The sequence below is a fragment of the Colias eurytheme genome, chromosome 24 (assembly GCF_061535395.1).
Source record: "Colias eurytheme isolate Ceu_HAF_F1 chromosome 24, ilColEury1 Martin Lab GWU primary, whole genome shotgun sequence".
Lineage (NCBI taxonomy): Eukaryota > Metazoa > Arthropoda > Insecta > Lepidoptera > Pieridae > Colias > Colias eurytheme.
In genome coordinates, this window is record NC_143003.1 from 1,180,274 (window position 1) to 1,192,888 (window position 12,615).

The following is a 12,615-nucleotide window of genomic DNA, read 5'->3' on the forward strand; positions in this document are numbered from 1 at the left end:
CTCTGTCTGTCTGTCTGTTACTCAATCACATCTAAACTACTGAACCAATTTGCATGTTTGGTATGGAGATATTTTGATACCCGAGAAAGGACATAGGCTACCTTTTATTGCGAAATATGAACCACGGGCGAAGCCGGGGCGGACCACTAGTATAACATATATACCTAAACATCTATCAGAACTATACTATGTACAAGTACTTAATGTGAACAGAGACAAATCCTATTTGGATATAATATGTTATTCTTATGAAGTATAATAGAATTTTGTACATTTATTGGGATGTACCTACGTGTACCTACTTCCAAGTATCAAACTATAAACATTTTAACCTATACATTGTAATCACAATGAAATTTAGCACACGTACTGATGGTAACTTGGATTAACACATAGGATAGGGTTTATCCCGGAAATCCCACGGGAACGGGAACTATGCGTGTTTTCCTTTGAAAACGCGGGCGAAGCCGCGGGCGGAAATCTAGTAATTATATAATTAATCCATTCATACATCATGAATCAGCTGGCTCTTATATAACTTTAAATAAATATAACAGTGACTATCGACCTTGAGAACTGTTTACACTATCATACCGTTGACTCAAAGTTGTATGAAAATGAGAAAATCATTGATTCATCAATCCGTAACTATAATACTACAAATTTGAATAGGTCATAGTTTTATTTTGGAAGCTGTGATACTATACGTCGTTAAAAATTGGAAATATTGAAACTATTTTGCAAATAATTTGCAAAATAGTTATGTGTATAGGTTAAAATGTTTATAGTTTTTCCTTCGAAGTAGGAACAAGTAGGTACATCCCAATCGGTTCAGTAGCATAATTAATTTATTATTATTAGAAAGAGTAACAAACATACACACACACATATCCTCCCAACTTTCGCATTTATAATATTAGTAGGATTTATTTGAATTGGGGGGGCAAGTATCTCGCCTCGCGGCGGTGTGAAAAAAAAACTCCGGCTGAGTGGCCAGACGGCCGGAGTCTAGGGCGACTGAGTGAGGAACCTTCGGACTATTCGAGCGTTATCCAGAAGGACTGCCCGCTGTATCCCCACTGTCATGGGCTTTACCGGTAAATCCAACCTCCTTAAATATTGTATGAATTGAATAATTATTGTAATAAGTAAAATGACTAATATTTACGATTTAAATGTTCTTTCAAAAAATATAAATCTCGTATGTTATGAAACTTGCTACCTAGTTTTTCATTTACATTCAATTGTTTCAAACGGATTTAATATTTAAATTACTTTTTTAAAATATTACTATCGCAATCCTGTTCTGTATTTGATAGTGTGTATCATTTATTTATTTATGCCAGTACATACATACCAGGGCAAACAAACTTAGACCATAATTTTATACAATAATAACATCATTGCATTATTCGCAAAGAAAAATATAGGTCAGCCTTAGAGGTAAATTAAAATAAAACAACAAAATAAATAATATTTTTTTATTTTAATACAAATGATTATTAACACTTATGAAAACTCTGCTTTGGTATAAATAGTGTAACGGACCTCAACGTTATATAACTGTATGAATCGACTCTTAATGATATTTTTTTGTATGTATGTCACATCGAAGCCCGGTTACGTAGAACTAGATGTATTTTCTTTAATGGCGGATCATGTCTTTATGTTCACTTCCTCTTGCGAGCCTGAAACAATAAAAAACATTTTCATTAAATGGTTTAATAAATATAACATAGAAAAATACCGCTAAAGGACTTTAAAAATACATTTTATTTTGAGGTTGATACACATTTTTAAATTAATAATTTTGGAAGATTTGATTATCAACGCTACCTTCTTTTCCCGATTAAAATTTAATGATGGACTATCTAAAATTATTTGACATTTGCTGCCGTGCATGTGAATACGTAAAAAATAGCATCTACGTTTGATACTTTGGGGCAGTTTTATGCAGACTACTAAATTAATACTAAAACCCTATCTTAAGTAAAAAAAAAAAAAAAACGCTTGACCACAATCTCTCCTGATGGAGAGCTAAGATGCGGTAAAAGATGGTACGCGCTTCCCTAGTAGGTACTGGTTCACTCTTCGCTTGAAGACCCTCATATTGTACTCGTCATTGACGTCATTTTACAAACACAACTTACCGCATCCTTCCTCTCAGTGGCCACGCACACAGAGCGCACCCTGAAGGGGTCCACGTAGGTGCAGGTGCAGGTCTGCACGGAGCTGTACTGCAGCATGCGGCTGGTGATGGACGCAGCGGCCGTCTGGAGGTACTGCTTGCGCTGGCCTGGGTTCAGCTCGTGGTAGGTAGTCGTGGAGAACACGAAGCCGTCGGTCTGGAAATAGTGGTTTATTAGAACACATTACTCGAGTAATAAAAAAATGTTGTGTGGTTTTATGAAACCACGGTAAAAACGAAACTTAGGCACAAAATTATCGTATTTGTACGATAATTATCGTACGGTTCGACCGTCATGCGACATGCGCTACACAGACCAAAAATTTTGAGACGATGTAATAAAAGTTTCACTTTAAAAAATATTTTTAAAATATTTCAGGACAATTTTCACACACGGCATGATCTGTTCCCATACTAAGCTTTCGCTTGTGTTATGGAAACCAGATAAATGGTATATTATTTTATATAAATACTTATATAGATATTACAATAGTACACAGATAATATATAGAAATTAAAAACATTTAAACGGATTATAATCGCATTTCATTTTATTCCTTTTAGTTCATGTTTTGGGAAATTTTCAGCGATCGCAGTCACAAGCAGACTGTACATTACTCGCGTCAAAATACATGTAAGTACTAGACTGGGAAATAAATACGTAAGCATAGTATACAGCCAACTAGTTAGCTAAATCGTTGGTAACAAGGTAATTAGTTAGTAACAAGTAAGAAATAATAACAAGAAGCTTTTGGATTGGGTATAGTTGTTCAATGGTAATGGAATTTTGAAAATACTTACGTCCTGAGCCATGTTGATGCAACCATCATTGACGCCAATGTCCATTTTAGATCTGAGCGCTTCTGTGTCCTTCTGTTTCTTGTCTCCCAACACTAATACGGCATTTTTGGAGAATCCTGTAGAAGTCATGTTTAATAAGCAACGAGCTTGAATATTGTATCTAATTTAAGAGTAATGTAAATTAAAATAGAGGCTCTTATTAGAAGAGAACTTAAAATAAACACAGAAGTTGTGATACATAATAATAAATATTCATTTCTGCCAAATAACAACCTAAATCTTAAACCAGTTAACCTCATTTTAAAACAGTTTCTAATTCTAGGGAGTGAAATTAACGAATAAATGGATAAAAACTTACCAACAACAGGCTTGCCACTAATAGGCGCAAGCTTAGATGTTTCGGTGATGACAGACACACTGTATGCGTTGTTGTCCATCCAGATGTCGTAAGACACGGTGCGTAGGGCTTCAACCTAAAACAGAATATAATATTAGTAATTTTCAACATGAGATATAGAAATTAATATTTTTAATTGAATAATTAAGGAAAGTTGAAATTTAAGTAGTTGCAGTATATTTGATCAATGCGCTATTTCGAGATATGGAAGCGTTTTCAAGTTTACGGAAGATAATCTTGAAGTTATTAGTAATGTACAAGTAGTGATTTACAATAATGTTTGTATAGATAATTTGTGCAAAATTATGAAAATGGGAGAACAACTTCCATAAAAATTACTTCTTTTAAACCAAACCTTGGTGAAGCTCTAAAGTAAAAACAACTTACCAAGAAGAACTGCGGTTCGCAAGTGGTGCCAACAGAGCTGATGAGATGCTTCACAGCGCCAGGTCGGAGCGGCAGATCCATGATGGAGGCGTAGCCGGCCATGATGTTTGTGGCGCCTATAATCATAGTGTATATGAGTTTAAAGTGTAAATATATTATCTTGTGCTTTTTTTATGAAGACAATCAAATATGTTTTGGATAAAACTGATATAGTTACGTTATAAAAATGTTTTTAGTTTTGCTTTTCCATTTTTCGAAGAAAACTAAATAAGATAAATGACCAGTACTCACCAACATTAATCTTGATGTATTCAATGATGTCCATGATGATACCTTCAACCCTGTCAACACTTGCGATGCCAGTGTTCACGCGATCGAACATGTTGTAGCGGCTCTCGTCGTCAAACATCACCTTGGCGTTCTTCAGTTTCACTGGAGATAGATTTGGGGTTGTAATTTATTATTTAAATAATAAATAATAATAATAAAATTCTTTATAGACATAATTACACAAGTCAAAATTATTTAGATGATATGATTTATATACAATGCGTATCATCAGATGCTTATGGCTTATGTGGTTTCAAATGAGTAGCATAGGACCAATAGTGAATTAAAAGTAAAGATAAAACTTGCAAAATTTTGATAATAGTATGGGACCTGCATGGCTAGTCTTTTTATTGTTTTAATGTAAAATATTTTTAGAACTGATCGTCCAGATTATTTTCTGGTTGCCAAAGGATGGTTTTATTTTAAGGGCTTAATTTTGTGTTTACATTTTGAACAATTAATAATAGTTAATAATAAAATAACGTTTATTTCTTATTCTTTTCATAGACATGGACATTTTGATTATAGTTTTGTTGATAAGTAAAAAGAATAAGTGGCACCCGTTTTAGGATTAGTTCAAAGTACTAGCCTGTATACAGGCACCATAATTGGTTTAATATTTATTTATTATGGGGCAGGCAACAAGTATTATTGATTATCACGACTCAACAAAAAAATTTTCGTTCTTTGTCCTAAAGTTTATACTATTATTTTCCAGTTAGTTATGCACAAAAACGAAAAGAAAATACCTTTTTTCGGTATAAAGTTTGCTTTTGTGATAGTTATAATAATAATACTAATTTTTCAATTTTTTCATAAATTTTAATTGATTTTAATATTTTTAAAAAGACCGCGCGGTGAGAGTGGGATATTAACGTTTACACTGTGCCGCTAGATGGCACCCGAGTGATAAACAACCATCAGGTATTATTTACAAGCCCAGAATAGTCGTCACGAAAGTGCAAATACGATGCTGATGCATTTTGTTTTATATGTGGTCAATTTATTAAAGTTCGAGACGTGAAATATGAACTAAAGACATCTCACGTTCTCTGTGAAGCCTATGAAGCATATTTTGACTGTCCTGTACGGAATCAAGATAAGCCATGGGCTCCACATGTTGCTTGTAGATATTGTAAAAGGTGTTTGGAAGGAAAGGCAAATTCCAATTACAAATTTTAAGGCCATGGGCTGCAGGATGTCATTAAAAGTACATATGCTGCATGCTCATTTGGATAAATTTAAAAACAATATGGGAGCCTATTCCGAAGAGCAAAGAGAACGTTTCCATCAGGACATCATGAATTTTGTACAACGCTATCAAGGCCAATACAATGAAAACATGATGGGCGACTATATTTGGGGTTTATAGAGAGAAAGTAGCTATGAACATAAAAGAAAAAGTAAAAGTGTGCACTTTTAAGTTATTTTCCACTTCTCTGTAAGCTAATTTGATAGTAAAACTTAATAAAAATAATAAACATTTTTATTTCAATAGTTTTATTTTCAATAAAAAATTAAAATCCGAGATTTTTAAAAATTTCCTTCAATCAGTCTTCTAAGCACAAAAGCAAAGTTTTTCATGCCATATATTTTTTTTCCGTCTAATTACGACCTAAACTACGAAATTTAATGCTTTGCAATCAAAGTCAAATTTCATGGTGACCCGTTGTTATCATTTATTAGCTCAAAAATATTAGGAAAAAGAAATATGATCGAAGAATTTATACTCACAGTCAGTATCATACAAGATCGGGTACGGGAATTTAGAGGTCAGACCGACGAGGTACACCTTGATGTCAGAGATGCGTTTGCTCTTAAGTCCATCAATTACTTGTGATACTAGTGGCACGATCAGCTCCTTGTAGTTTTGTTCGTTGGCCTGGATACAATAGTTTACGTTTAGTTTAAGTTGACATTTATTATTATAACTAAATTGACCGTTTTTTTAATCACAGATCGTGTATAAGATTTACGTGAAGTCGATAGCTATAGATATTTATGATATATGTAGTTTAAAAATATAAATAACTACCTAATTCTATTTATCATACGAGCAGATTAAAAGCAGTTAAAGAGATAATCATAATTAGGTTCAACTACTTTCATAATAATAAACAGAACAGTTTAGTCATATCTTCTATTGACGTGATAACGTTTTTAAAATCGTTTTAGTCGGGTGACATGTTCAGAAACTTGTGTCACACCAAAACCTCACGAGCGCGATCGCAGGTATAACGAGAGAGAGACGGACCGATCTCCCGTCTCATCTCGAGCGCTGCCACCAATAAGACGTTATCACGTAAACATCTCGATCGTAAACCTACTTTACAAACAACCAATTTTTTTTGTTAAAAAGCGATCAAATCGGTTATTAAAAGAAATCCTCACCTTAGTAACCTCAACAGACACGATAACATCAGCCTGTTTAGCCGGCAGCTTGAACTCATACACCTCCCCGATTTCCCGTGGCTTGTCTCCGTCGTCACAGCGCAGGCAGCGCGCGGGCAGCGCGGCGGGCAGCAGGCCGGTCAGCGCCAGCGCCGCGTAGCCGCGCGCGAGGTCGCACGCCTGGTGCAGTGCTGCTTCGCCCTCACCGCTGCATGCGTGGATACAGGCTTGTCTGGAAAGGGTTTATTTTTAAGTTTAGTACATAATATAATTTTGACGTGACAACATCTTATAATTCGATAGAGCCGGCTACACGCACGATAAAACATGACTCATGCGACGTTACCTCGCTCTGAGGCGTTTCATGTAAGGCTTGCAGTGCACTATCGGCCTTAAGACGTTGTCACGTTCAACTATCGTCAGTAAACCGACTTTACAGACAACCAATTTTTTTGAGTTGAAAATAAATGTAACGTATGCTTTTATGTCTTTTATTTCTATAGCAATATAGGATTTTAATCATTTATTCAAAGAATTAGCGACAAGCTGCTTTTTTTGCTGATTTAATTTGCGTCTGTTGTATTTATTTTATACGTAATAATGCAATTTCAATCATTTATTCATGTAAAATTATCGGAATCATGGATGTGCATGCATTGTTCATAATATAATAATTTTGCTTTAGAGCTGGTAAATAACGATATTTAAATACGGTTTTCTACTTTTCCAGTACATGAATTCACATATTATTATAATCTAGTGATTTTTTTGTTTAAATTAGCATATTATGTACCTAACATTTTATGAACCTTATTTATTTATGACACTTTATTGTACAAGTACCAGTAATAAAAACATAATTTAACAAGAAAACATGAATATGGTAAGTGCACAAAAGGCGGCCTTATTGCTTAAAGCAATCTTTTCCAGGCAACCAAAAAAATAAACCTTCATTATAGATAAATAACTAATTACCTGAATGGTGCAATATCGAGGACCAAAGACAGTGGTCTAAGGGGTGAGGTGCCTCCGAACACAGCTTCACAAGCTGGAGGCATTGCCGCGTGCATCTGGTGGTGCGAATGTTCTGGAGCCTTCACTTGCGGGCAGCTGCCAGCTAGGCGGTACGCGTTACCGAACTCGCTCTCTGATTGAGAGATCTGGAGACAATTGTTGATTAAATACGTGCTATGTATTAAATAGGTATTTTTACTGAAAAATATTGGTTCGATGGCGATGTTTAGTTTTATTATGGTTCTATAATGTTGTATACATATTATGTAGGTATTGGCACACCGTGCAGTTCAATCCAACATGAGAGATAGGAAGTTTAAACATGTAGGTACCACGGGCGAAACCGAGGCGGACCGCAAGTAAAATGATAAATCTATAAATAAATGTCAATTTGAAGCAATTGTTGTTATTTTCTTTATCGTTCCCGGTGTTTCAGAGCCAATACATAAGTTATAGCATAATCTGTGCAAAATAATGAATACAGAAGTTAACCGAAACAATACTACTGCGAAATTGTACAGAAGAGGAGGTACTAACCTTTCCATTGGGTAGTCTGAAATCGTCGTAAGGTTCGTTGTTGCCGTCTCCAAGAAGACCGCGCAGTTTGCCCAGGTAGAAACCAGAAACTTCGATGTAGCACACCTGTAAATTTATAGGGTTTAATTATTAGTATTTTATACTTTAAAAATAATTTTATTGCACTAAAAATCATGAGTATGGAAGTTAAAAAAAATAACAAATATGAAATCATGTAAATTACAACCTTTGTGTAAAGGATTATTATAAGTTTCTTACCTCAAGTTTGCTAGTACAGTAAGCCATAACACCGTATAGTGAGCCAAGACCGATGCGTCCGTTGGGTTGTCTGAACGCGAACGATTCCTTTTCGATGATAGGGTAGCCGTGATTGGCTCCGTTGATAGATGCCTGCGAGAAAATAATAAACCAAGTTAAAACCAAATAAATGTGTTTAAATGTTTAAATCATAATATCAAGTTATTAATAATAGTTCTGAAAAAAGACATCGGGGAAATGGTATCAGAAATTTAAGATTTAATAAATTTTGGAGATATCAATAGATTTAGAAATTAAATTGCCTAAATAACATAATCATACCTTAAAGTTTTCTAAAATTTTAACAGAAAAAAAAAAGAAAAGACGTATCACCTGTCCGTTCTCCTTCAGTTCAATAATAGCTCCACTCCTGTCCTCCATGATCAGCGACTTGGGGTTGCCGTTCTGCAGCTGCATCATCAGTGTGAAGTTCCTGTCGACATGGTCGTGTGCGAGCACGTAGCGGCACGTGCCCGGGAAGGTCAAGTGGCGACCGTCGAATGTGAAGATGTGCTGGCCGTTCACGATTACCGCACGCACTGGGTAGAAACAGATGGTTTAGATACAATACGATTGATTTGATGGACGATTTTATTGTTGATAAATTAGTGTAGACTATAGAAGGAGGATTAAATGAAGCATAGAATACAAAAAGAAGTTTAGTTATTTCAATTACGCAATGAACTTTAGATATTACACCGTTTAGCAAATTATAGGATGTATTTCCGAATTTTAAACAACACTTATTCGAAATTTAATCAGAAAGTTAATTTATACAATATCAGTGTTATTGCAAACATCTGCGGTATTGACAAAAAAAGTTTCGAATCACATTGAGCAAGTAGAAAATAATAAATTAAATAACTTACTTTTAGCTGGTACTTCATCCAATGGGTCGAGACTGCGTGGTCTGTAAGCTCTGATCAAGCTAAGTGGGTCGGGAATGTCTCCTTGAATGAGTTGAGAGATGAAGCTCATTCCAGCGGAGCCGCCGAAGTAGGGCGCTGCGAATGATTGTGGGCCGGATAGGGATGGCTGAAATATAAAATAATGGTATACTTATTGTTTTTTGCTGCTCACTATATTATAGTAGCGAGGAGTAACTAATTTTACAGACATTTTATATTTTATAAAAAGTGTTTATTGGATTATATTATAATGACACTACAAACGTAATTGCAATTAATTTTATACGGGTATAGATATATTTCATCTGCAGGCAATATTATTAATTATACATCATTAAACACTAACTTACCATAACAAGAGCAGGGATTGAGCTAAATCCAAGTTCGTTCAGGTTCTTCTTCACGAATTGCACCAAAGATGTGGCAGCGGCAACCAATTTCTCGTAAACAACTTTAAGTTCTGCCTTCTCGTCAATCTTCTCTTGGCGCAGTTTCTTCTGAATGTAGTTGAAGAGAACGTCAGAGAAGTTCTGTAATTCTTCAGTTGGGAGGAAGCTTCGGATCGATTGTTGACCTTCTTGTAAGATGGCCAGGACTTGTTCTGGGACAGCTAATTCTTGCCACTGTTGATTAAAAGTTAAAAATAAAATATAGTTTAATACATTTATTTATTAATACATTAAATAATTTGAGTATAAGTTCAAATGATATTTTTTGAACGACTTAACAATAGTGGAAACTGTGTTATTATTATGTAATTAAATAACAATAAATTACCTTCTCCTTGATCATAGAGATGACTGGCATTTCCTTGATTTGTTGTGAGATTTCTGCAAACAGTGCTGACGAACGAGTACGGAATTCTTTCATTTGAGAGACGATGATACGAACGACGTCTGAAACACGAAAAGTGAGTTTTACAAATTATATTTAATTAAATTAGTTCGTTAAACAAAGTTTATGAAAATACTTCTCCCATTATTCGAGTCATTATTTTAACACTGAATGAACTTTGATAACATCATAAGACACCAAATATAGTAGGTAGATCAGGTTAAAATTAGGCCATTCTCCCATTACGATACGCACAGGAGATTCAAGTATCCTGCAAGTCCCGGAGACTAGTCGCCGCGGAGTATCTCACATACATTTGTATGTAGGCTCGCACACTACGCTACCGGTACAATGTATGTGAGATATTCCGCGGCGACTAGTCTCCGAGACTTGCAGGATACTTGAATCGCCTGTGCGTATCGCAATGAGAGAATGGCTTTAGTTCTAGTTGTTAACTTACCCTTGAACATGTTAGTAATAGTGCCGATGAATTCGTCGAACTCAGGCTTGTGTTTCTCGAAGAAGTCGATAACGATAGCGGCCACGTGAGCTGCGGCGTCGATGATACCATCCATGTATTGTCTGAAGGCTGCTGTGAGGTTGTCCCACAGTTCCTTCAGTTGTGGTTCGATCTGTGGATGATTTTGTTGATTAGAACATTATTTTGTTAAAATATCAATTGCAATTCCGCATGTCTTGATTTGCTCTTAACTCTTTGGAATTGGTTATAATTTTGGAAAAAAAAAACTAATTTAAGCATATCCGATCAGCAATACGGTAACTTGACTTATTATTTCGAATATATACAATTTATGATAATATTATCATCTCTACAAAAATGACAGGGACTTGAACTTGAAGCTTAACTGTTCTTAAAATTATTATTTAAAATACATATTTTATTACATCTATCTATGAAGCACAGTTACTATTTGTGACTATTTTTCTTACCTGTTTCTCGTACATTTCGCACACCTTCTTGCTGAGGTCTGTGACAACCTCGATGTACTTGTCTATCAGTGGTTTGGTCACCGTTATAACTTCGTCGATCATCTTGGCGATAATTTGGACGAGATCGTGCCTGTTAAAAAGACATAAATTACTGTTTTGAACAAAATAACTGTAGCTAAATATTCTGACTGCTACATGACGATAAAGACGTATTGATTTTCAAAAAGTGAATTTGACTGATCAAAATAAATAATATTAAAGTTAGTAAGTTATTCTTCGCGACATTTTATTAACAATTCTTCAGATTCACTTATGTGTAAATATATAATAATTTTTATCTTCTACTAGATGTTTTACACTATTTACAGTATAAAACTTACGCAGCCTCTGAAAGCTCCTTCAAAGTCTTGTCGTTGGTGATTTCCTCCATTAGCTTCTGGAAGTCTTCGCGGTACGCTTGTTCCAGTTCCTTAGCCTTGGGCTCCACACGTTTGAGCATCTGCTTGAAGTCGTTGCTGTTCTTCTCGCTAATTTCCTTTACCTTGGCAATAAGTGTATCCAAGTCCTTTTTGAATGCGGTCTGGAAGACATGATTGATTTAGTATGTGGAAAGTTAGATTTTCAACATTTTTTATTTATTTCAGTGTATTTATCGTATGAACTATATTCAAAAGATGTAAGATAATTACCAATTATTACTGTTAATTATTCAACAAACTACTAAATCATCTAATTTTATATGTAGGATTTTTTTAAACACTGTTAATAATTATTATGACGCAAAATTTTCGTATTAAACTTGGTTCAAACGTTAACATTCTTTGAAATATCTGGTGTACTCACCACAAAGTGGTTGTAATTGTCCTTCGAGATACCATAGTCGGAGTTGACCTGGTTATCCTTCATGAACAGAGCGGCGTGGACGATGTTCTTCTTCTGTCCCGGTAAAACGATGTCAACGGATATGTCCACACGTTCCTCTGGGTTCAGGTGACCGATGATGGATAGCTTACGTTCTTTCTCATCTGCAATAATAATACGTTTTTAACTGAGGAACGCATTTTGAAAAAGGAAGCATATTGTTTATTTACAATGATTTAATGCTTAAAAATAACTAACATTTTCCTAGATTATTAGAATAATATGGTTATATGCAAAGTAGATTTATCTGCTTAAAACTTAGTCAGTTCCCTATAATAAATCCTACCAAATTTGTAGTCGATATTTTTTTTCTATAAAAATAAGTACGTAAGAGTAGTGCAAAAACTGAATGATTTTTTTTAAATTTTAGATTGCAATTATTGATATAAGAACAATTAAACTTAGGGACTCACCACTGTATCCAGTGCTGAATTCATAGTATTGGTAGTCCTTAACAACACCATACAACTGCACTGGTTTGAGCTGCAGTAAGCTGAAACGAAGGTCCGCTTGCTGCAAGTTTTCCTTCATTGTCGCTGATCCTTCCAGGTCGATGACCTTCACTACTGGTGTGTCGAACTGTAAGAGGACATTATGATTTATTTTGGAATATTCAAACGTTTCTATTGCCTTTTTTATTACATAACACTTTTTAAATT

The 12,615-nt window shown here is 34.9% G+C and overlaps 1 protein-coding gene across 1 annotated transcript in view; it reads right to left on the minus strand.

The window, feature by feature from the left end:
* Window positions 1-1,467: 1,467 nt before the first annotated feature.
* Window positions 1,468-12,615, minus strand: part of apolpp (retinoid- and fatty-acid binding glycoprotein apolipophorin) — a 42,694-nt gene continuing 31,546 nt past the window's right edge. Inside the window, exons 39-58 of the mRNA XM_090115714.1 lie at window positions 12,370-12,535; window positions 11,879-12,060; window positions 11,416-11,615; window positions 11,036-11,165; window positions 10,545-10,716; window positions 10,028-10,146; window positions 9,601-9,873; window positions 9,212-9,377; window positions 8,676-8,881; window positions 8,304-8,435; window positions 8,046-8,150; window positions 7,470-7,654; window positions 6,495-6,726; window positions 5,838-5,985; window positions 4,065-4,205; window positions 3,774-3,889; window positions 3,348-3,462; window positions 2,990-3,105; window positions 2,151-2,345; window positions 1,468-1,688 (exon numbers count right to left, since the gene is read on the minus strand). Of these exons, the coding sequence (XP_089971840.1) occupies window positions 1,671-1,688; window positions 2,151-2,345; window positions 2,990-3,105; window positions 3,348-3,462; window positions 3,774-3,889; window positions 4,065-4,205; window positions 5,838-5,985; window positions 6,495-6,726; window positions 7,470-7,654; window positions 8,046-8,150; window positions 8,304-8,435; window positions 8,676-8,881; window positions 9,212-9,377; window positions 9,601-9,873; window positions 10,028-10,146; window positions 10,545-10,716; window positions 11,036-11,165; window positions 11,416-11,615; window positions 11,879-12,060; window positions 12,370-12,535 (3,117 nt within the window). The 3' untranslated portion in view covers window positions 1,468-1,670. The remainder of the gene's footprint in view (window positions 1,689-2,150; window positions 2,346-2,989; window positions 3,106-3,347; window positions 3,463-3,773; window positions 3,890-4,064; window positions 4,206-5,837; window positions 5,986-6,494; window positions 6,727-7,469; window positions 7,655-8,045; window positions 8,151-8,303; window positions 8,436-8,675; window positions 8,882-9,211; window positions 9,378-9,600; window positions 9,874-10,027; window positions 10,147-10,544; window positions 10,717-11,035; window positions 11,166-11,415; window positions 11,616-11,878; window positions 12,061-12,369; window positions 12,536-12,615) is intronic.